This window comes from Salmo salar, chromosome ssa21, assembly GCF_905237065.1.
Source record: "Salmo salar chromosome ssa21, Ssal_v3.1, whole genome shotgun sequence".
NCBI classification, from domain to species: Eukaryota; Metazoa; Chordata; class Actinopteri; order Salmoniformes; family Salmonidae; genus Salmo; species Salmo salar.
In genome coordinates, this window is record NC_059462.1 from 46,057,855 (window position 1) to 46,084,043 (window position 26,189).

Below are 26,189 nucleotides of genomic sequence, written 5' to 3' on the forward strand. Positions count from 1 at the left end.
TTCCCAGCTCAAACTATGTCCAACATGATACACTGGCTTGATGCCAACCTGACCATCTGCCAAAGGTGTCCGTACATTCATGCCTACCGATCAAAACTAAAGGCCGTAAAGAGGGACGATAATGTTATGTTGTTATAAACTCAGCAAAAAAAGAAACGGCCTCTCACTGTCAACTGCATTTATTTTCAGAAAACGTAACGTGTAAATATTTGTATGAACATAAGGTTCAACAACTGAGACAAACTGAACAAGACATGTGACTAAAATAATTGGAATAATGTGTCCCTGAACAAAGGGGGGGTCAAAATCAAAAGTAACAGTCAGTATCTGGTGTGGCCACCAGCTGCATTAAGTACTGCAGTGCATCTCCTCCTCATGGACTGCACCAGATTTGCCAGTTCTTGCTGTGAGATGTTACCCCACTCTTCCACCAAGGCACCTGCAAGTTCCTGGACATTTCTGGGGGGAATGGCCCTAGCCCTCACCCTCCGATCCAACAGCTCCCAGATGTGCTCAATGGGATTGAGATCCGGGCTCTTCGCTGGCCATGGCAGAACACTGACATTCCTGTCTTGCAGGAAGTCACGCACAGAAAGAGTAGTATGGCTGGTGGCATTGTCATGCTGGAGGGTCATGTCAGGATGAGCCTGCAGGAAGGGTACCACATGAGGGATGAGGATGTCTTCCCTGTAACACACAGCTTTGAGATTGTCTGCAATGACAACAAGCTCAGTCCGATGATGCTGTGACACACTGCCCCAGACCATGACGGACCCTCCACCTCCAAATCGATCCCGCTCCAGAGTACAGGCCTCGGTGTAACGTTCATTCCTTCGACGATAAACGTGCATCCGACCATCACTCCTGGTGAGACAAAACCGTGACTCGTCAGTGAAGAGCACCTTTTTCCAGTCCTGTGTGGTCCAGCGACGGTGGGTGTGTGCCCATGGGCAACGTTGTTGCCGGTGATGTCTGATGAGGACCTGTCTTGCAACAGGCCTACAAGTCCTCAGTCCAGCCTCTCTCAGCCTATTGCGGACAGTCTGAGCACTGATGGACTGTGCGTTCCTGGTGTAACTCGGGCAGTTGTTGTTGACATCCTGTACCTGTCCCGCAGGTGTGATGTTCGGATGTACCAATCATGTGCAGATGTTGTTACACGTGGTCTGCCACTGCGAGGACAATCAGCTGTCCGTCCTGTCTCCCTGTAGCGCTGTCTTAGGTGTCTCACAGTACGGACATTGCAATTTATTGCCCTGGCCACATCTGCAGTCCTCATGCCTCCTTGCAGCATGCATAAGGCACGTTCATGCAGATGAGGAGGGCCCTGGGCATCTTTCTTTTGGTGTTTTTCAGAGTCAGTAGAAAGGCCTCTTTAGTGTCCTAAGTTTTCATAACTGTGACCTTAATTGCCTACCGTCTGTAAGCTGTTAGTGTCTTAACGACCGTTCCACAGGTGCATGTTCATTTATTGTTTATGGTTCATTGAACAAGCATGGGAAACAGCATTAAAACCCTTTACAATGAAGATCTGTGAAGTTATTTGGATTTTCACGAATTATCTTTGAAAGACAGGGTCCTGAAAAAGGGAGTTTAATATAATTCCTCACCTTACTTTCAGGAATGTCTTACATTTTAAGACCAATATATCCATTCATGCTTCCGTTAGTTAAGGCAAGTGAAGACGTTCTACTAGGAAAATGTTCTTAGAATTCACTTCTTTGGGTGCGCCATTTACTAAAATGGCTGCCAAACTGACAAGTATTTGAGGCCTAACTTAGCTTTGGTACAGCCAGGCTTTCAAAAGTATGTGGACACCGGCTCGTAGAACATCTCATCCCAAAATCATGGGTATTAATATGGAGTTAGACCACTCTTCTGGGAAGGCTTTCCACTAGATGTTGGAACATTGCTGCAGAACATTGCTGCTGAAAAACAGCTTCTCTCAAGGCCATCAGACTGTTAAACAGCCATCACTAACATTGGGTGGCTGCTGCCAACATACTGACTCAAATCTCTAGCCACTTTAATAATTAAAAATTGGATGTAATAAATGTATCACTAGTCACTTTAAACAATGCCACTTTATATAATGTTTACATACCCTACATTACTCATCTCATATGTATATACTGTACTCTATACCATCTACTGCATCTTGCCTATGCTGTTCGACCATCGTTCATCCATATATTTATATGTACATATTCTTATTCATTCCTTTACACTTGTGTGTAAAAGATAGTTGTTGTGAAATTGTTAGATTACTTGTTAGATATTACTGCATGGTCGGAACTAGAAGCACAAGCATTTCTCTACACTCGCATTAACATCTGCTAACCATGTGTATGTGACCAATAGCGCAACTTCATTTTTATGCTGATGATACTGTTACTTACTGTTGTGCCTCGTCTCTTACAAAAGCTTCCCAGAACTTGCAAACTGCTTTTTATACTGTTCAACATACCTTGTCTCAATTGAAGCTTATCCTCAATACTGACAAAACTAAACTACTGGTGTTTTCTAAAGCAAGAAATAGACCCCTGAACCTTTCACCTATTACTACCTGTCAGGGCAAGGAGATTGAGGTTGTAACCTCATATAAATATCTTTGAATTTTGATTGATGATGGCCTCTCTTTTAAAATGCATTATTCAACAACTTACAAAAAAATTGAAGCTGAAATTGGGATTTTATTTTAGGAATAGGGCCTGTTTTTCTTTTGAAGCCAGAAGGAGGCTAGTGTCAGCTACATTTATGCCTTTACTAGACTATGGGGATATTTTATATATGAATGCTTCCGCTCAGTGTTTGAGATCAATTGACACCCTTTACCATGGCACTTTGAGATTTATTTTAAACTGCAAAACCCTTACGCAACACTGCACTTTGTATACCAGGGTTGGCTGGCCTTCTCTAGTCACTCGTAGGCTCAGTCACTGGTATACTTTTATTTACAAAGCCATTTTGGGTTTACTACCTTTTTATTTGGGCATTTTTATTGTTCAGAAATGTGGTGGGTACTCTCTTCATTCGCTGGACTTTATCCTGCTAACTGTTCCAAATGTCCGAACTGAATTTGGTAAAAGGGCTTTTATGTACTCTGCACCATCGTCTTGGAACGCCTTACAAAATACTTTTAAACTGGAAGAACTTGTCCCGATTGGTGTTTTTTAAATCACTGATGAATGATCTTGAGACTGATTCCCTGACATGTCAATGTTTTTAATTTGCTGTTTTGATTTTGTTATACTCTTGTGAATTCTATGTTGTTTGTCTGTCATTTTTGTAATGACTTGGTGCTGCCTATCTTGGATGCTCTTGAAAAAGAGATTTTAAATCTCAATGAGCCTTTCCGGGTTAAATAAAGGTTAAATAAAATAAAAAATAGCATTTGATTTGATTTGGGACTTGATTCCATTCAGCCACAAGAGCATTAGGCCTGGCTCGCAGTCGGCACTCCAATTCATCCCAAAGGTGTTCGATGGAGTTGAGGTCATGGTTCAGTGAGGGCCAGTCAAGTTCTTCCACACCGACCCTCGACAAACCATTTCTCTATAGACCTCACTTTGTGCATGGGGGCATTCTCAAGCTGAAACAGGAAAGAGCCTTCCCCAAACTGTTGCCACAAAGTTGGAAGCACAGAATCATCTACAATGTAATTGTATGCTGTAGCGTTAAGATTTTGCTTCACTGGAACTCATGGGCCTAACCTGAACCATGAAAAACAGCTCGAGACCATTATTCCTCCTCCACCAAACTTTACAGTTGGCACTATGCATTGTGGCAGGTAGTGTTCTCCTGGCATCCGCCAAACCCAGATCTGTCCGTCGGACTGCCAGTTTTTCCTAGCCACCGTGCTTCTTTCACATGCATTGCTTGCTGTTTGGGGTTTTAGGCTGGGTTTCTGTACAGCACTTTGAGATATCAGCTGATGTACGAAGGGCTATATAAGTACATTTTATTTTATTTTATTTGAAGCGTGATTCATCACTCCAGAGAGCGTGTTTCCACTGCTCCAGACTCCAATGGTGGCGAGCTTTACACCACTCCAGCTGACGCTTGGCACTGCGAATGGTGATCTTAGGCTTGTGTGCGGATGCTCAGCCATGGAAACCCATTTCATGGGTAGTGAGTGTTGCAACCGAGGACAGATGATTTTTACGCACTGCGCTTTCAGCACTCGGCGGTTCTGTAAGCTTATGTGGCTGAGCCGTTGTTGCTCCTAGGCGTTTCCACTTCACAATAACAGCACTTACAGTTGACCGGGGAAGCTCTAGCAGGGCAGAAATTTGACTAACTGACTTGTTGAAAAGGTGGCATCCTATGACGGTGCCACGTTTGAAAGTCACTGAGCTCTTCAGCAAGGCCATTCTACTGACAATGTTTGTCTATGGAGAGTGCATGGCTGTGTGCTAGATTTTATACACTTGTCAGCATCAGGTGTGGCTGAAGTAGCCAAATCCACTAATTTGAAGGGTTGTCCACATAGTTTTGTATATATAGTGTACTTTGCGAGCCTTCATCTGACTGTGTGTGTGTGTGTGTGTGTGTGTGTGTGTGTGTGTGTGTGTGTGTGTGTGCGCGTGTGTCAGATAGGCACAGTAAATGCTCCGTCTCATCCCATCAGAGTAAGGGAGATGCGTTTCCTGAACAAGCGGCATTTCTCAGAAAATTATTCTCAGGCTCCTTCTCTAAAGCCGACTCCAAACTCTCAGCCAACCAACAGCACAAGCTCAAGTACAGTAAGCATATACAACCCATAGCTACTGATCTGTCTTATACAGCAGTACTTCTCTCACAGTATGCCGTGATGGAGGAAAAGTTTATGAACAAAGCAGGCCACAGTAAAAACAAAGAGGTGTTGCGTCTACAGTGGCATATCTGCAGCCTCGGTACTAGTCTCTTTACATAATACACTCCCTGTACTCCATCCACTGAGGTGACTCCATGTCATGTGCCTTTCTGCCATCTTCAAATATGAACATTCTATCATTAATGGGCTCGAGGAGAACAGAGGGTTTGATCCTGATTCGATCACCCTCACAGCTATCCTCCAATCACAACGGTTATGCAAATATTGGAACTCTATCTGTTTTTTTCTCCACAGAACATGTTGGTATCTGGTTGCTAAGCAATTGTTTTTTGTTTGTCCAGAAGAAACAGTCTGTCAAAAGTTGCTAGCTCACATCTAAATTCTAAAACTAAACATACTGCAATACCAACCACAAAACATCTTAGTTTTAAGCCTCAAAATACAACAACTTGCCTTGCTAACAGCTAAATGTTTGTTTTTGACTTTGTTATAAATTGTAATTCTAGAATTTCCTTGCCCCCCAGCAGCCAAATCGAACGCTCTGCACCTTATTGTGACTTTTTATTGGTAACGACCTATAAAACGTCACAATACGTTCAATTTGGCTGCACTTGAAGAGCATAGTCAGAACCACACATTTCTGATTATTCTATGCAAAACAATTGTGGACATTTAGCTCTATCATCATAGTTATACAGCAAGTAACTGCATGCTTTTCATGATCAGTAAATACCAGCCTAACAATATTTAAGAAATAAGGCACAGGGGTGTGTGGTATATGGCCAATATTCCACAGCTAAGGTCTGTTCATAGTCACAACGCAAAGCACGACGCAACCCCCAAGGTGCCTTATTGCTATTATGAACTGGTCACCAACATAATTAGAGCAGTAAAAATACATGTTTTGTCATACCCGTGGTATACGGTCTGATATAACAACGGCTGTCAGCCAATCAGCATTCAGGACTCGAACCACCCAGTTTATAACTCTCATTATACCATGGCATTGTTGAATATTTGTTTTCTGATTGTCTTAAAGGGCATTTTAGAGCGTGCATTCTTTCCTTATAATGCACAGAATATCAGCACGGTATAATTCAACGGCTGTAGCTAGTTGACTCTATATGTTGGAGCTGATTTTGAAAGCAAAATTCGAATAGATTTTTTTTGTTGGCATTGTTGAATTCGATTTTCATAATGGCAAACTAGGACTGATGGTTTGGTTAGCTAAACTAGCAAGTCGGTTTGTTTGGTTACCACGGCAACTACTGTATCTATCTAGTAAACTTGCTAGCTACTTCAGTGGATGTTGAAGTACCGGCAAATGAATACATTTCTAGCTGCAAATGTGTTAAATTACAACCTATAAAACGTCACAATACGGTGCAGAGCATTCGATTTGGCTGCTGGGGGCCAAGAAGACCCCAAGCTCCGCTAAAAACATTGACAACTACGTGCCGTTTTCAAGGGGGTTGTTAAATAAATGTTAACTATTTGGTTTTAATATCATCACCTCTTGAAGAGCGTAGTCAAAATGAAACATTTCTGATCATTCCACTTTTAGCTCTATCATCAGAGTTATACAGCAAGTAACCACATGCTTTGCATGGTCAGTAAACTGATGATGCAATTTCAGAAACGTGACAGTAGCCTATCCATTTGGCATGTAGCTAGCTAGTTAGCTAGCTAAGCAAACATGTATTACTTGCTTGCTTAGAGATTAGGCTTTTGGAAAGAGCTTGACATCGGTAAATCCTCATCCTGGTAAAGTTGTGAGTCAGACTACTGTCATCACCACTATAGATGACAAGCAAATATAGCCATCTAGTTTATCCCGCAAAAGTTAGCTTAGTAACTAGCCATATTGATGTGATCTGTTGTTAGCTAGCTAGCTAGCCAATTTGACGTGATCCATCAATCATGTCTTTCAGCAGCAATCGTGATTAAACACTTAAAAACTGTTGAAAAGGGGATGTTAGGTAACTTCGCTAAGTTGGGCTACATTGAAGGGAGAAAAAAGTACATTCGGTCTTCTTACCACTATGCTATATGTTTAGCCAACTGTACAAAGTTTCTACCAGTACAGTAGCTTACAAAGTAAACATAATTAGCTAACAGTACATTGACAAATGCACCCTTCTGCTGCTTGACAGGCAGAGCCCACAAAGGATGGAAAATAACCTAAACCACTCCTATTTGTCAGGTATAGTTCACTTGTATTTTATATCACTCAGATATCCACTTAATGGTGGCCAATATTGAGAGATATCTTGAGGCTACCCTCATATATCAATTGATGTTATCTGATCATGAAAAGCATGCAGTCACACGCTGTATAACTCTGATAGAGCTAAATGTGCGCAATTGTTTTGCATGGAATAATCAGAAATGTGTAGTTCTGTCTATGCTCTTCAAGAGGGGATATTACAACCAAATAGTTCAGATGTATTTAACAATCCCTTGAAAACGGCACGCAGTTGTCAATGGTTTGAGCGGAGCTGGGAGTCTCCATGCCCACAGCAGGCAAATCGAACACTCTGCACCGTATTGTGACGTTTTATTGATAACGACTTATTGAACTTTGAGATTGCCAAAAGGCCAGTTTCTTTGGCAATGATAAGGAGTGGCATGTTAGCTAAAGAGAATGGTACTCAGACTAGCATATCTGTGGACACTAAATATAGTATATATCTCACTGGTCACCCCCAAAGCCAATTCTTCCTTTGGCTGCCTCTCCTTCCAGTTCAATGCTGCCAATGACTGGAACAAACTGCAAAAATCTCTGAAGCTGGAGACTCTTACCTCCCTCACTAGCTTTAAGCACCAGCTGTCAGAGCAGCTCACAGATCACTGCACCTGTACATAGCCCATCTGTAAATATCCCATCCAATCTACCTCATCCCCATACTGTTATTTATTTATCTTGCTCCTTTGCAACCCAGTATCTCAACTTGCACATTCATCTTCTGCACATTCTACCATTCCAGTGTTTAATTGCTATATTGTAATGACTTTGCCACCATGCCTATTTATTGCCTTACCTCTCTTATCCTACCTAATTTAAAGTTAAGTTTAAGTTCTCTCACGTCACCCCGCTCCTCCGCTCTCTCCACTGGCTTCCAGTTGAAGCTCGCATCCGCTACAAGACCATGGTGATTGCCTACGGAGCTGTGAAGGGAACGGCACCTCCATACCTTCAGGCTCTGATCAGGCCCTACACCCAAACAAGGGCACTGCGTTCATCCACCACTGGCCTGCTGGCCCCCCTACCTCTGAGGAAGCACAGTTCCCGCTCAGCCCAGTCAAAACTGTTCGCTGCTCTGGCACCCCAATGGTGGAACAAGCTCCCTCACGACGCCAGGACAGCGGAGTCAATCACCACCTTCCGGAGACACCTGAAACCCCACCTCTTTAAGGAATACCTAGGATAGGATAAAGTAATCCTTCTAACCCCCCCCCTAAAAGATTTAGATGCACTATTGTAAAGTGGTTGTTCCACTGGATATCATAAGGTGAATGCACCATTTTGTAAGTCGCTCTGGATAAGAGCGTCTGCTAAATGACTTAAATGTAAATGTAAATGTAATTTGCATATGCTGTATATAGATTTTTCTACTGTATTATTGACTGTATGTTTGTTCATTCCATGTGTAACTCTGTGTTGTTGTATGTGTTGAACTGCTTTGCTTTATCTTGGCTAGGTCGCAGTTGCAAATGAGAACTTGTTCTCAACTAGCCTTCCTGGTTAAATAAAGGTGAAATAAAAATAACTTGCTTGCATCATCCAACCAACACAGATCAAATGCTAGCTACAAGTGAAATTAAAATGAGAACAACACTCATTCATATACAGCATCTAGCCTATTAAAGTTAAAGAGGGTTTTGTTCATTAGTGCTGTGTGTTGTCATACCTGTGTGGGCACCAGGACTAGAGGGTATGCCAGCTTGTGATGGCGGTACATCCAGAACGAGAAGAGGATGATGGCAGTTATGCCTATGATGGGCACCAGTGAGTACATCAGAGTGGTGAAGACAGGAGGCTTCTGGGTAACCGGGTTCGACGTTGCTATGGAGGGAAAGAGAAGAGAGGGAGAGAGAAAGAGAGAGAGAATTAAATCAATCGATCTAGATTATACCAGGACAAAAGGACTATTATAGGATGTACTCCAAAAAAAGGAGCGCTGAAAGAGGATTTTGTAAAAATGACGGCACAATAACTTTGCCAAGAATGTGAAAAAGAATGAGTTATGTGTTGCAGTCTCTGTGTTCATAATATAGAGATGATATGGGCTCAACTTTAGCTGGCTGATGTCATTTTTATCGAATGCATTTCTATCTATCTAGCTAAAGCATGTTTGGTTCGCCGGCTCCCATCCTGGCACAGGCCCATTACAGAGCTTCATGAGAGAGAGAGATAAGACTGGATGGTGCCTCGTCGCCAAAGCAGCAGCCCCACCACATAATCACAACATCCACTCGTGTCACCTCTGAGGTGGATTCCCCTTCCTTCGCCTGCCAGCGTGACATCCAGTGTGTGTGTGTGTGTGTGTGTGTGTGTGTGTGTGTGTGTGTGTGTAGAGAGAGAGACCTCGTGCCATTGCTTCTCTATGTGGGTGACCTCAGCTGAACTGGCATTAGGTAGCAAAAGAGGGGCACTGTTCATGATGCTGCCTGCCTGCCACAACCCCCCATGCAGTGCACCTCCTCCCACCCTCTACCCGTCGCTCCCCTCCCCCAGCTCCCTGCCCAGTGCTCCATTTTAGCTGCAAGCGGGATAAGAACCCGGATTAGCCTTTGAAATGAAAAACATAGCAGTCCCAAACCCCCATCCTCTCCACCCTGCCTCCTTTGCCTGCATCCTCCCCCCACCCCCAGGCAGGATCACCACACGGCACACGCCACGGAGTCACTCTGGTCAGCAGGTGACGCTCTCTCCCACTCTCTATCCACTCCTAGGGCCCTATAAAATCTGCATTACGGAGAACACGGCCGGAATCACGGAACCCAGATATTAAAACGGAATTCAACAATACTCCAAAATCTATTGAACTAAATGTACTGAAGACATGACCAAAATGCATCAGTGATTTAATTGTATTTTCCTGTAACTTTCTGAAATGGCACAGTTCTGTGTGTATGTGTACGGTTTCCCAAAAACCTAACTACAGAGTAGCCTATGCCTACCTGGCAGAATGATCTCATGATTATTTTCATCAATCCAGTGGCTATTTGTTCAGCAAACTCTGCAATCACATGAGTGCTACAGATACATTGCTATCCAAACAACAGTCTCTGGCTGGTGCACAGTTGAATCAAAGGGTAACTGCACCTAAAAATCTAAATGTATTACATTTTTCCCAAACCTGAAAAGTGGTCTCCGGATGTGGTTTAAGCATTGTTGTTGACTTAGAAAAACAACAAAATTGGACATTCTATTTAAACAGTGTGGCTTTAAGAGCAAAAACACTGAAAGAAATGGAAAACTGGAAAAACTAAACAGAGAAAAAGGAATTTATAGGACTCTACACTTCTGCATTGTCGCTCTCCAAAATAGGCCCTATTGCAAGGTTTAAAAAAAACGCAGCTGTGACTATGTGACTGTGTGTGACTATGTGACTGTATGTGACTATGTGCCTCTGTCACTCAATTCCATAGTCAGGCTCCGACCTAGCTTTTTGTTCCAAATATCCAGGGCATTCCACATCTAGTTAGTCGCTGCTGCAAATACATGTCCACGTTCAGTTGCATAAGCGGAGGGAATAAGGCCCATCCCCCACACCAACCCAACGCTTCAATACATCCTATTCTGTAACCTTTATCTGACTCCAATGCAAGAACACACTGATTTTCCCCATGAATTAACAGGACTATTCTGAAAAGGGCATTTCTGTTCATTGTTAAGCAACAATGGGACAACTGGAAAAGGAGTTTCCCAACCACAACATTAAGGCATTTTTGAACACTGATTAGATGTTTCTTTTCATTCTACTTTACTGAGGAGGTATTAAAAAAAACAAAAAACAGATCGTTTAAAAATGAGTGTTTTTACAACAATTACGAGAAGAATGTAGCCAGGACCAAGAAATTCCAGAACCAAGGTACATTAAGGAAGCTGATGTCAGTGTGCCCCTGCCCAGCTAGCTAAACCTCCTCTGACTGAGTCACTGCATTCCTCCTCCTGCTAAGAGGATGTTTAGCAGTGAGGCCCGTTAGCTCAACAGGGATAATGAGGACAGACCAGCCCCTTTAATCTGAAAAACACAGCAATCCCTGAGGAATGACACACAAGCAGCCACACAGGACACGGTTCGACACGCAATGGCACACACTTCCTGGACCTGGGCAAGTCACATAAAACCAGACCACAGCAGAACGTCAGCGTTACGTAATGTGAGAAAACTAACAGATTGGGTTATTTATTTTGTCTCGTGACGTTAATAGGACACAAAAAGTCGCATTTCGGATTTCAGCCTAACAAATTTTTCAGTTCATATGGTGTTACACACACGCAGACACATGCACACGTGTACGCACACAGACAAACCCAGAACTTACTCTGAACAGCTTGTGTGTTGTCAGGAGTGTAGACAAATTTCTCGTTACACATGTTTCCTTCACAGCAGCAGAAGAACACGTCAGGGCTTTCTTTCTTCTCCACACATTCAGTACTGAAAAACAAGAGAGGATGCGGTCAGTGTCACAATCATGTTGGAAAGACCACACTTTTGTAATTTATTTGGTTTCTTTGTGTTACAATTGTATACAAACAAAAAAAGCTTTTCTTTCAGAATTTCAGAACTATCCTTGAGTTTCAGACCGGAGCGATGCAGGTATAGGATGTAAAAAAACTCAAGTTCAAGTGCTTGGCCCTTATGATGCTGTAGTTTATGTTGTTGTAGGTACAGTATGTTACTTCCTGTAAACAAGTTTATTCTTTTTTGTGTTTCACCAAGTTGGGTGGGACGTAAAAAAATTAAGAATTCTACATTAACTGACAAAATTACATTCCATGGCAGTTAAACCACATGAAAGCAACACTCCGTTCTCTGAACAGCCCCGAATAGATAAACAAGCTTATTAGCCCAAGCAGAAACCCAACGAGCAATGTTCACTCCAAGAACAAGAAGAGAAAAGCAGTCAGACCGTTTGGCCGTTGTTTACACGTTACATGTAGAGCACGCACCTGCCGGTAAGCTGCCGCACGGCGCGGTCAGAGTCAGCGGCCGCACGGCGCGGTCAGAGTCAGCGGCCGCACGGCGCGGTCAGAGTCAGCTGCCGCACGGTCAGAGTCAGCGGCCGCACGGTCAGAGTTAGCGGCCGCACGGCACGGTCAGAGTCAGCGGCCGCACGGCACGGTCAGAGTCAGCGGCGTCGTCAGCGGCCGCGCCGGTCAGAGTCAGCGGCCGCACGGCGCGGTCAGAGTCAGCGGCCGCACGGCGCGGTCAGAGTCAGCGGCCGCACGGTCAGAGTCAGCGGCCGCACGGCGCGGTCAGAGTTAGCGGCCGCACGGAGCGGTCAGAGTTAGCTGCCACACGGCACGGTCAGAGCTACCTGTTGCTCTACATTTAGTAATAACATGGAAGCACGCCACACTTGAAAAATACATGGATCCGGTTGCTGCAGGTGGGAGCGGTTGCTGCAGTTGGGAGGTAAAGGGGTTCAACGGCATGTTAAGACAAGAGGACCAGGTAACTAAGCCTTCCTGGGCTCTGGTTCAACAGCATGTTAAGGAAAGAGCCGCCAGGTAACTCAGCCTTTCTGTGACTGGGCTCTCGCACGCTATAAAATTAAATGTTTCTGGTAATGCTAGGCTAGCTGACATGTTGAATGGATAGCTGAGAAGATATCACAATACAGTGGAATGGATTTGTGTGTATTGTTGCGAATTGTTAGATACTACAGCACTGTTGGAGCTAGCAACACAAGCATTTCTCTACACCTGCAATAACATTTGCTAAATATGTGTATGTGACAAATAAAATGTGATTTGATTTGGATGGAGAGCAAAGCTTAAAAGAAACAGCATGTTAACTGAAGAGGCTCAAAACACTTCAACATCAGCTGATATATGGACATAAGATCCTTAGTGAGGAAAAATAAAATCTCTCCGTCTCGGTCTGTTCTGGCTCAGAGGGCAATATGCAAACATCTAGGCATAGCTTGTTTCAAAAAAACATTGCAGGTCTTAAATCACTTGAGAAGAAGCTCTACTGCTTATCACAGTAGCGTAGCCGTTAGAACAAGTTGAGACGGCTGATGCTGCCATTTTAAAACAGTTGGCAAGGAACCAGAGCGGTGTTCAAATAACCATACTAACATACTGTATACTACATACTTAATGAGTATATACTACATACTATTAGTTCATTTTAGTATATTGTAAACAAACGGTATCCTTTCAGTTGAGAGTACTAGCGTGTCGCCTATCTACCGGAAGTGGATGCTGTTGCTATGCAACCTCTTGCTAGCTTGTTATCATAACAAATTACGACTTCGGTGTGTTCGTAAATTCAATCTGGAGTGCGCTCTGGGAGTTTGTAAATTCAGAGCGGTGTCAGATTTTCCGTTCGTAATTTAAGAGCGTATTGCTCTTGGAGCGCACGTCAATGGACGCTCTGGCCGAGGAGTAGGGTTGATCATTTTTTGCCGACGTTTACTGACATTGGCCATATTCAACAGGTGTTGAGCGTTCGTAAATTCATCAGTTATTCTGCACTCTGGCACACTCAGATGAGAGTACTCAGAAATCGGAGTAGATAGCCAGAGCGAATTAACAATGACCATTGAGAACGCTCAATGACTTTACCACTTAGCTAAGCTAAGAATGACATATAGTTAAAATACTGGCAAGTTCGATGTATTAGTAGGCAACTAACATTAGGTAGCTAGCTAACATACCGGTTCATACTGCTGTAATGATATACTGCGGTTCGTAAGGATAGCGTAGCTAACAAATTGTCAGCCAACGTAACTTATTTGAAAAGTCATTACTTTATTACATCGCTCAACATTTTCTTAACATTTGTCATAATTAGTTGAAGCAATGAAATTGTATCCGCTCTCGTCGGACTTCGGCTGCATATTCTCAGCCATTTGTTTTTACATCTGAAAACGTTGTGAAGCCATGCCCATTTTCTGAAGAATTGTATTATGCGCCCTAAAAGCAAGGAAATAGTGTCCACTGCTTGTATACTTCGTATTTTGGCGAATTTAGTACGACATCCAGAAACTTTTGACATACTAACTCTATCCATACTATGTTCAATAAGCATACTACATACTCAATTTACGTCACAAATAGTACGGTTAGTATGAGTATTGGAACACAGCTCAGGTTCATGATGATTTTTCTTGCACCCCATTCGACACCTTTAACATCATATTCATGGTACGACCAAGTCCTCACATAGAATGGAGATCCTATATAGGCCTATAAGAATAGTTTTCACTGATATACTGATAACATTTGTGACCCATTGCAACACACCAATGACACGGTGGAATGATTAAGTGTGTCATTGGTGTGTTGTAACAGATCACAAATGTTATACGAACCACCACAGAGCCCTGATGCAATAGGCCCTACCTGTCATAGCAGTTGTGATCATCCAGCCAACAGCCCTGCTTTACGATCTCTACGATTCCCGACACGTTCCTCCAAGTGGCGAAACAGTGTCTCCGCTTGTCCTTCTCCCCGGCACACGTCTCGATGCCACTGCGGTTCCCTCGGTTCTCCTGGATGGCAGCAGGGTTGGGGTTGTAGTTATAGTGGACACACTCCTGTGTTTCCATCCGACCCAGGATCGCCCCTGAGAAATAGAGATATGGAGACACTAGATCAGATTTTGAAGGTGAATGTTGAACAGAAGTCTTGTTTTACGGTAAATGGGTTGATGTAATAAATCATTTGAGAGAATCGATTTAATGGCGTTCAAAACACAGAAACAAGATCGAAAGAAACATAACAAATATGCCTACTGCGTCCTGCACATCAACAGAGTTCATGTTGGGCCAGCCCTGTCTACAGTGTGCCATCATACAGTATGTCCTATTTGTTTCATGTTCTTTTAATCTACTACTTATCTATTGCTCTCATGAAGCAATGCACGGATCATGTCCCTCTCTGCCCAGTGCAGGAGCATTCCAGGACAGAGGCATTAAGAACACTCCAGTGCTACAGTGATCAATAACACAGTCATTGCCCCCCTACAGTGTGAAGCCTTACCACATCCCTGTAATTAACCAGTGGTGACGAGTGTGTCCCTCTAGAGACCGACATAGTCTTCAAATGCTGTGTGGGAGAATCTGTGGCCCTGGCAGGCCTTAATATGACTTGTTAGTGATTATGTTTGATAGGTCCAGGAGGGTAATGGGGCAGAACAATCATTTAGCCCACCGGTCTAGGCCTGACAGTATGCTCGGAACTGTACAACCCACGCTACACGAGTCAATCAAACAATTGCCAATAATGTACTGTCATGCATATGGTCGACAATAGAATAGGTAGACTGTAGAACAGGTAGGTTGTAGAACAGGTAGGCTGTAGAACAGGTAGGATAAGGAACAGGGAGGCTGTGGAACAGGTAGGCTGTGGAACAAGACAGGTAGGAATTATGAGTTAACAAGTTTACGAGATTAATAACTGAATAATTGATTAAAAAAAAATGGAAATCAGTAAAATCGCTATAACTAACTGATAGGTCTACGGTAGACGTACCAATTCATTTTTGTGATTTTACTGACATCAATTTGTTTATTAATTATTACGTGATTAAAACTCATAAAATCTGATAGTCTACCATTACTTGTTACTTTTGTAAACTTTCATTATCCCTCCTCATTAGGGAGAGAAACTTAAAAATGTCTTAAAGTAACAGAATTACAAAGCAATATTTCTTAAAATTACAGAAGGTAAAAAGTTTTTTGTATCCGTTTATCCAGAAATCAAAGCCTTTACCTATACCTAACTTTTCAGATGGAAAATGGTTGAAAAATGAATCTATGCCTTCATTATCCCAAAAATATACACTCTTAGCTTTCATTTGACAGCCAATTTGATATGCTCCTACGAATTTTCCTTGTTGGTGCTCATGGGTCCTTTAAAGGGGAATGAGCTAGATCCTCTCAGACACCAAAAAGGCCAAACAAAAAATTATGTATCTTTTAAATTGAATCCTTGACACTTAATCTTATCTAAATAACTGGGGGAAAGGATATTGAATTTAAAGTACAAAACAGCCTGAGGGTACCATATTGTTTATGAAACAACATGAGATGGTTTTGTGGTTAACCCTGACAAAACCTCAAGAAGTAGGCCTAACACTGACCGACAAAAACAAGGCTTATTCAGCTAAAGGATGTGGTGGGTGTGGTTTGACAACTTATTATTGCTAAGACAGAGAACAGAGGCTCTGATACAACAATGAGCATGTAAAGACCTCTCTCTCTCTCTCTCTCTCTCTGAGTACCAAATAGAGGAGAACTAACAGTTCAGGCATAGAAAGCTTTCTATAAATAGGCTTGTCGACTTGATTTAGCTCAGAAGGTATAAAATGCTACTGTTTAGCCTACGTATCTAATCTAAGTCTATTCTTAACACATGTTGTCCTTGGGGTTAAAAATACAACACATCCTTAGTTTCAAATAATTTCTAATTTAAAAAGTACAGAGATATTTTGAGAGAGACAGGAGAGAGAGAGAGAGAGAGAGAGAGAAAAAGAGAGAGAGAGAGAAGGTATTGAAAAGACAGGGAGAGAAAGTGAGCGGGAGAGAGATATGTGACTAATTTCAGGAAACTAGGCATATGTTGTGCCTCACTAGTTCACAGGAGAGCCATTTGAACATAACTTTTTTTTTTTATCTAAATGTGTTTTTTGACAGAAATGCCTTCTGGAACATGTGAACTTTTATGTGCTTTAAAAACAAATACAATTCTTAAAATTACGAGCCTAGTGGGTTTAGCCACAGAAAAAGCGGGCAACCTTCCCGCTAGCCATGACTGGCTGAGATAATGATGGGCTAGACATGCTGAGAGATGAGTTCGGATTGGTCTGCCATGTAGCATGCTTCTGTCTATAATATGAGCTGCTCAGTATGTGTAGGTAATCCTTTCTAACGCTGCTTTTTTTTCTCCGATATCATATAGTAGAAGTGCATAAGTGTTAATCTCCACTTTCTGGAGGACCGAATTTTGAAATCAGTGGAATTAGAGTATGATAGCTAAGGAGATTCTGCCGTTTATTGCAAATATGCACACGGAGTCAAAAAGAGAACACACAGAAGGCCATTGTATAAAACACCTGTCTCCAGATTACATCTTCAAACTAAGGGCAACCATGGCATCCATAACAGAGAGAGAGAAGCGACCATCCATGTATACGGGTAAGAGAGTCTAGCTAGCTACATTTTCAGATATTACATGTTTCTAATTTTGTCATAAAGTCATTTTCATTTCAAGTTAAAGTGTACTGTTAGCTAGCTAGCTAGCTAACGTTAGCTGGCTGGCTAGGTAGCTAACATTACGTGTATGATCTGTGTAGTAATATTATTCCTATTTCAGAGCCATTTGCATTGGTAGTTATGTTAGCTACTGTAACTTTGAACCTGGTTGGTTACCTACCTGCAGATTCATGCAGGGTAGTAACGTTATGAGTTGGGATTATGGTTCATTGTTTAGCTAGCTAGATGTCTTAACAAAAGACTCCACTATGCAAGTAACTATTTCAATAGAATTTTCATGATGTCACTGCAACAACTGTCGATAGACGTAGAGGGTAAATTCGCTCTGGCTATCTACTCCAATTTCAGAGCACTCTAGTCTGAGTGTGCCAGAGCACAGAATAACTGACATATTTATAAAGGCTCAACACACATTGAATATAGCCGGTGTCAGTAAACGTTGGCAAAAAAGCTTAACTACATTTTTTGCAAGCAGCACAGTTGCAGTCACCAATGCTCTAGATAACATAAAAACAGCCTAACCAGCTCTGCTAGGGTGAGTAAAATGGTCAGTGAGCGGTTCTCTCATTTGTGTCTGGAAGTAGCTAGCTAGCTAGCCAACGTTTGCCAGTTAGCTTGGGTGCTTGACTGCTGTTGTTAGGTCAGAACGCTCGGATCAACCCTCCTTTTCGGCCAGTGTCCACTCTGAACGTTCCGAGAGCGAAACGCTCTGAATTTACGAACGGACAATCTGACAATGCTCTGAGTTTATGAACACCCAGAGCACACTCTGGCACTCTAGATTACATTTACAAACACACCCATAGTATAAGCCAGCCTTTAGTCGTGAAATCTTTGGTTGTTTAGTACATAGCCTCACATGTGAATCCTTAAAGAGATGGGTGGGGCTAAAGCTTACATTACATTACATTTACATTTTAGTCATTTAGCAGACGCTCTTATCCAGAGCGACTTACAGTAGTGAATGCATACATTTCATTTCATGAATTTTTGTTGTTGTTGTACTGGCCCCCCGTGGGAATCAAACCCACAACCCTGGCGTTGCAAACACCATCCTCTACCAACTGAGCCACAGGGGAATACATGACATTTAAAAAATACAACTAATGATGTACAATAAAAACAACATTAAAGATGAATCATAGGTAAACTAACAATATTGTAGACTTGATGCTAAATACAGATTTTTTCAGCTTTAGTGTGTATTGTCACGTCCTGACCAGTAAAAGGGGTTATTTGTTATTGTAGTTTGGTCAGGGCTTAAAAGGGCGTGAACGATGCTGAATGGGTGTAAACAAAGAAGAGCTCTCCAGTAGGTATGAAAACATTCAAGGACCATTTCTCAAAAGTGAGGTTACAAGTTTATCAACTTTCAAAGCAGAATTACTTTCCCATTGTTCCTCAACTGTAGTGTATGATATACCATGTTCTAGCTCTGAGTCTCACAATTTATTCAATGTAAAAAACACAATCGAATTATTCTACATAAGACCGAATCGAGCCGGTCGGTCACATATATCTACCATATCACAGGAAGCAGGGAGTAAGGACCTACAGTGGTGACGTTTGGCACAGGGAGTCAGTGGAATGGTATCAAATTCATCAAACACATGGTTTCCAGGTGTTTGATGCCATTCCATTTGCTCCGTTCCGGCCATTATTATGAACTTTTCTATCCTCAGCAGCCTCCTGTGGTCAGGACCTACAGTCATGCTTGGCCCAGGGAGTCAGGACCTACAGTCATGCTTGGCCCAGGGAGTCAGGACCTACAGTCATGCTTGGCCCAGGGAGTCAGGACCTACAGTCATGTTTAGCCCAGGGAGTCAGGACCTACAGTCATGTTTAGCCCAGGGAGTCAGGACCTACAGTCATGCTTGGCCCAGGGAGTCAGGACCTACAGTCATGTTTAGCCCAGGGAGTCAGGACCTACAGTCATGTTTAGCCCAGGGAGTCAGGACCTACAGTCATGCTTGGCCCAGGGAGTCAGGACCTACAGTCATGTTTAGCCCAGGGAGTCAGGACCTACAGTCATGCTTGGCCCAGGGAGTCAGGACCTACAGTCATGCTTGGCCCAGGGAGTCAGGACCTACAGTCATGCTTGGCCCAGGGAGTCAGGACCTACAGTCATGCTTGGCCCAGGGAGTCAGGACCTACAGTCATGCTTGGCCCAGGGAGTCAGGACCTACAGTCATGTTTGTGCTGACAAACAATTATGAGCGACAACACAGTGCCAGCTAAAAACCAGGGCTCGACATTAACACTTGTCCTGTTGTCCAGGACAAGTACATTTTTTTTTATAATTGTCTGACAAGAATATACTGTAGATTTAAGTTGTCCGAACGGAGAAGTAAAAAAAATTGAATCACACACAAATCACAATATCAAACAATTACTCCAGTCAGAATTGGATCAGAAGACAACACTGGAATAATATTAAAATCTCATGTTTCTCTTTTAACCTTTATTTAACTAGGCAAGTCAGTTAAGAACAAATTCCTATTTACAATGACGGCCTAGGAACAGTGGGTTAACTGCCTTGTTCAGGGGCAGAACGACAGATTTTTAACTTGTCAGCTCGGGGATTTGATCTAGCAACCTTTCAGTTACTGGCCCAACGCTCTAACCACTAGGCTACCTGCCACCTTGTCCAAACCGATGCTGACATGAAGGAGGCACCAGATAATGTAGCCAAACTTTGAGACTTTTAATTACATAAATATATGCTACTGAAGGATAATTTTAACATAAAAGCTTGATTCTGTGGACATACTCGAGGCACGTTTCGTTCAGATCAAGACTGGAGAGTAAAGGACAGTGCCTGTTGCGCACCGCACATCAACCACTTTGAATCTGAGCGGAGGCGGTCAGTATTTTTCTTTAACTATTTACCCATAAATGTAATTGTTTAAAACCATCTAACCTTTAAAGTAGCGGGAATTATTTTATAAACATAATATGCAATTTGTTCATGTTCTATTGGTTTTCAAATGAACTTTATTTTATTGTACAGCAGCCAAAGGCAATGGGACATCTTAGACAGTTATTCCCTAAAATGTCTTCATATGAATAAATAGGTCTAAACCTATGATGACAATAAGAACCTCATAGAGATCAGTGCTACTATGGGGAAGAAGATAGCACCTGACTGTATGCATTCAAAAATAGCCAACAAGAGGAAGTGTAGAAAAAATACCCAATTATCATACTTGAGTAAAAGTAAAGAAACCTTAATAGAAAATTACTCAAATAAAAGTGAAAGTCACCCGGGAAAATACTACTTGAGTAAAAGTCTAAAAGTATTTGCTTTTAAATATACTTAAGTATCAAAAGTAAAGGTATAAATTATTTCAAATTTCTTAAGTAAACCAGACAACCTAATTCTGTTTTTTTATTTATTTCCAGATAGCCTGGGGCACGCTTCAACACTTCAACATATAATTTACAAACGAAGCATGTGCTTAGTGAGTCGGACAGATCAGAGGCAGTAGGGATGTTCTCTTGATAAGTGTGTGAATCGGACCATTTTCCTGTCCTGCTAATCATTCAAAATGTAACAAGTACTTTTTTGGGTCTCAACATTTATGAAGTAAAAACTAGATCATTTTCTTTAGGAATGTAGTGAACTAAAAGTAGTCAAAAATATAAATAGTAGAGTACTGATTTTTTTAATTTAACCTTTATTTAACTTTATTTAACAGATACACCCCCACCCCCCCAAAAAACGACTTAAGTAAAAATACTTTAAGAACTACTTAAGTATTTTACACGACTAACAAGAGGCAACTTTGCTTACACTGAACACATCAGATCCATTTCTTCATTACTCATGGCCCTAGTCCAAGAACAGCCCTGATTTCCTCATTCATATTTATCCAAGTGTAAACAACGTTAAAACAAGAACAACATAATGGCTCATTAAAAAACAAATGGTGCTCTGCAGTCTGTGGCGGCATGGATGAAGAAAATTATTTTGGGAGGGAATTAATTAGCTAATTGCCCCTCAGTGGGGATAAATCCTGGGGATTATTTCCAAAGACACAAATCGCCCTCATCAGGATTACTGAGAATCTTTGGGAATTACTGTCACATCCACACATGGTGGAGGAGGAGGAGGAAGAGGAGGAAGACACAGCCCAAGATGCACATCATCTGTCAGAGTCCCTATGCCATGATTACAGATCTGGACCAGCAAATTGAAACAGACAAATTGACCCAGGCGCTTAACACAAATCACAAAGGGCCCTGTTCAAAAATCAATTTGTTTATTGACTAATGGGGGATAGTTGGATTGGGCAAGACCTGCAACAATGCTGTACAGACTGGGAGCCAACACAGAAAAAACATCTTCTCCATTAGACTTGACTATTCTCACTCAGCCCCTAGCCTAAACCTTCTTTTGAAATACATGGCCTGGAGACTGATTGGCAATCACGTCGGAGGCAGCAGGTAGCACTGGGCGGTATACCGTATTTTATGATATACCGGTATTGATGCAGGGACCGGTTAAGGTTTTTATTTGACGTTCTATACCGTTATTTGAATGTTTGGTTTGTTAAATGTGATACGCCATGTGTAATATCAATTTTCATAGTTTGTTTCGCTAATTGAGTCATCTCGCTCTGCGCCACTTTCCACACAGATTTAGCCACGCCCCCTGTCACTCAAGGAGCGCATTTGATGTTCCTCAACCAGAGACACTTGCGTTTAGTCTGCATGGTCAATGCAGCACATGCAACACTGTTGATGACAACAATGCTGTTTTCACTTTGCTTCTTAATATAAATCCACTAGCGTTCTATAATGACACTATTAGTTTCTGTTTCTTACATCAGCTAGTTTGTCTTTTCTTAGCAAGTTGCCCTAAATGTTGTGAGACGCTAATTGTTAGCCGACAATGCTAATAGCTAGCTAGCTAATAAATGTACTGAGTAAGAGCAAACGTAGCTAGCTAATACAGCCTGATAATACCAGTGATGGTGTAGACCTAAATCAGAATGTTGTTTGTGCAACAGTATCTTCTAAATCAAAGAGGAATATGCAAAGCAAGAATATGTTAGCTACATGAAGTATCTAAGAGAAAACATGCAATGTAGCCAAAGCTTATAGGGTCCCCTAGGAAACACGTACCAACACTTGAGTTCCTACCCTGTCACAATAACTCCTCCCTGGCATTTGAATTCGTTGTCATCTCAAACAACACTGTATTCAAAGTGCCCACTATTATATTCTAACTATAGAATTAGAATAGTCATTCTATTTCCATGATTCCAACAGTTTTGTTCTAATTCACAAGTCAAATCGCAATTGCAACATTCGGTTAAAAATAAGTCCTAGATTATTTGCCCATATCGTGCAGCCCTACTTGGCAGTGTGGAAATGATCTCAAATGAGCAGTGGTGTAAAGTACTTAAGTAAAAATACTTTCAAGTACTGCTTATGTAGGTTTTTTGGTATCTGTACTTTACTATTTTTGACAACTTTTACTTAACTACATTCCTAAAGAAAATACTGTACTTTTTACTCCATACATTTTCCCTGACACCTAAAAGTACTCTTTACATTTTGAATGCGTAGCAGGACAGGAAAATGGTCCAATTCAAGTACTTGTCAAGAGGACATCCCTGGTCATCTACTGCCTCTGATCTGGAGGACTAACTAAACACAAATTCCTTGTTTATGTCTGAGTGTTGGAGTGTGCCCCTAGCTATCTGTAAATTAAAAACAAAAACAAATGGTGCCATCTGGTTTGCTTAATATAAGGAATTTGAAATTATTTATACTTTTACTTTTGATACTTAAGTACATTTGATCAATTACATTTACTTTTGATATTTAAGAATATTTAAAACCAAATACTTTCAGACTTTCACTCACGTAGTATTTTACTGGGTGACTCAGTTTTTCTATTACTTTTTCTAGTAACTTTCTATTAACGTATCTTTACTTTTACTTAAGTATGACAATTGGGTACTTTTTCTATCACTGCAATTGAGTGCAGGAAATGCAGAAATGATAAAAGTGCTGAAATTTGTTTTGGTTGAAGTTGAATTGAACAGTATAAAACAATCAGAATGGAGGAAGACTCATTGAAATCACTTAGAATGTGTGTTGCCACCCTAGGAACACTCACTACTCATAAAGCAAATGTACAAATATATTATTAAAAAACTAAAAATACCGTCAAAATACCATCATACCGTCCAATTTTTTTTTAAATACTGTGATATAATATTTTGCCCATATCACCCAGCCCTAGCAGCAGGGTTACTTGGGGATACTCTATTGGTCCAAACATAAAACAATCTTTCGAAACCCTTACTGAAAACAACAGCAATGCACAGCAATACAATTGACCCTACGCTAAGCCTCGCACCTTTTGGTTACTGTTGCAACTTCTGACATTTTCCCGAAAAGCCCAATTCCCCATTCAACTAGTGGCGAAATCCCCTCGCAATGATCTCAAACTGTTTCTAATACACAATGAAATTTAACACAGACTACCTCTTGCTAGTCGGTATCCCCTTATCACGAAATTCTTCGGTATGTTGTGGTGGACCTGTCATTACAATTTCTTCATGGGAACCTGGTACAGTTACTATCCATTGGAGTACTGTGATTGGTTGCCCAACATTATGGGGCCCTACAGTAGGCATATTCTTTAGATGTGGTGGTGGCACAGACACAACCAAAATGGAGTAAGAACCCCAGCTCATCAAGCCTGTCTGTAGCAGACTCCTCTGATTATCTTGTCTAGTCCAGCGCGGGCCGGGACAGCCCGGATTTAGCGGAAGGGGAGAAGGGGGAGAGGGGGTGTTTTGAAAAGATGCCAAATGGGGAGAAAAGACACTTTCTTTTGTGCTCCATCTCCACAGGGTGTAACTGGCATGGATGCGAAACAAGTGCAGTTATAAATTTAGCTCGTACTTAAGAGTTTCGCACATGCAAACTCAGCAAAAAAAGAAACGTTCTCTCACTGTCAACTGCGTTTCTTTTCGCAAACTTAACATGTGTAAATATTTGTATGAACATAACAAGATTCAACAACTGAGACATAAACTGAACAAGTTCCACAGACATGTGACTAACAGAAATAGAATAATGTGTCCCTGAACAAAGGGTGGGGATCAAAATCAAAAGTAACAGTCAGTATCTGGTGTGGCCACCAGCTGCATTAAGTACTGCAGTGCATCTCCTCCTCATGGACTGCACCAGATTTGCCAGTTCTTACTGTGAGATGTTACCCCACTCTTCCACCAAGGCACCTGCAAGTTCCTGGACATTTCTAGGGGGAATGGACCTAGCCCTCACCCGCCGATCCAACAGGTTCCAGACGTGCTCAATGGGATTGAGATCCGGGCTCTTCGCTGGCCATGGCAGAACACTGGCATTCCTGTCTTGAAGGAAATCACGAACAGAACGAGCAGTATGGCTGGTGGCATTGTCATGCTGGAGGGTCACCCCTGGTGAGACAAAACCGCGACTCGCCAATGAAGAGCACTTCATGCCAGTCCTGTCTGGTCCTGCGACGGTGCGTTTATGCCCATAGGCGACGTTGTTGCGAGTGATGTCTGGTGAAGACCTGCCTTACAACAGGCCTACAAGCCCTCAGTCCAGCCTCTCTCAGACAGTCTGAGCACTGATGGAGGGTTTGTGCGTTCCTGGTGTAACTCGGGCAGTTGTTGTTGCCATTCTGTACCTGTCCCGCAGGTGTGATGTTCGGATGTACCGATCCTGTGCAGGTGTTGTAACACGTGGTCTGCCACTGCGAGGACAATCAGCTGTCCGTCCTCTCTCCAAGAAGCGCTGTCTTAGGCGTCTCACAGTACAGACATTGCAATTTATTGCCCTGGCCACATCTGCAGTCCTCATGCCTCCTTGCAGCATGCCTAAGGCACATTCACGCAAATGAGCAGGGACCTAGGGCATCTTTATTTTGGTGTTTTCAGAGTCAGTAGAAAGGCCTCTTTAGTGTCCTAAGTTGTCATAACCGTGACCTTAATTGCCTACCGTCTGGAAGCTGTTAGTGTCTTAACGACCGTTCCACAGGTGCATGTTCATTAATTGTTTATGGTTCACTGAACAAGCATGGGGAACAGTGTTTAAACCCTTTACAATGAAGATCTGTGAAGTTATTTGGATTTTTACAAATTATCTTTGAAAGACAGGGTCCTGAAAAAGGGATGTTTCTTTTTTTGCTGAGTTTATATAAGTTCAACCAACTATTGATATCAAATTGATAAACACAGCATCTAATGGATTACACTTTCATGGCTTTGATCACTTCAACAAACTATAAAATTAGACCCAGGCTATGTGACACTACGGGCGTTAGAGTACTAACAGTTCCAAACAAGTAGGCTCCATGGAAGTCTGTCGTAGTTGTGCATTCATTCCTCATCCAAGCTAAGTTTCAGTTAATATCATGGCATTTGTATGCAAAGCGCTCTGCTCATTTCTGAGAATTTAGATCTACTTGTTACTCCTGGTAACAAACGAGGGGCCAAATAGCTTTGTTCAAAGTAAACTAACAAAACAGGACTGTTTTCAGCTGAAAATGTGATTGTTTCCCCCTGATCTCTGTCAGAGCACATAATGTCTCACTTCTTCCAGTTGGAGTGATAAGCAGACAGGGCCTGAGACCCAAGAGCCTGCTTGGAGCTGGACGGACATTCCAGCCAGGATTAAGGGATCTGACTTCATCACTGTGTTTAGCTGTTTTACAGTACGAATGAATGGGCCTGCAGTCTGCAGTCTTTGTGTCTGACGAACAGCATTAGGACAACACAGGCGTTAGAATGTGCCATTTGTTTTCTGAGAGGGGGACCTTTTCCGTCTATTCAATTTCTAAGAAGTCAAGACAATTTTTACAAAAATATAAAAAAGCTTTGCTGAACAAACAATTGAAATGTCCATA

At 42.1% G+C, this 26,189-nt stretch overlaps 1 protein-coding gene across 2 annotated transcripts in view; it reads right to left on the reverse strand.

The window, feature by feature from the left end:
- The window catches only part of LOC106582410 (activin receptor type-2A), a 59,879-nt gene that overhangs the window by 22,882 nt on the left and 10,808 nt on the right, over positions 1 to 26,189 (reverse strand). For both annotated transcript variants that reach the window (XM_014165502.2, XM_014165503.2), the window contains exons 3-5: positions 14,403 to 14,625; positions 11,372 to 11,484; positions 8,728 to 8,882 (exon numbers count right to left, since the gene is read on the reverse strand). In XM_014165502.2, coding sequence (XP_014020977.1) covers positions 8,728 to 8,882; positions 11,372 to 11,484; positions 14,403 to 14,625 — 491 coding nt within the window. The remainder of the gene's footprint in view (positions 1 to 8,727; positions 8,883 to 11,371; positions 11,485 to 14,402; positions 14,626 to 26,189) is intronic.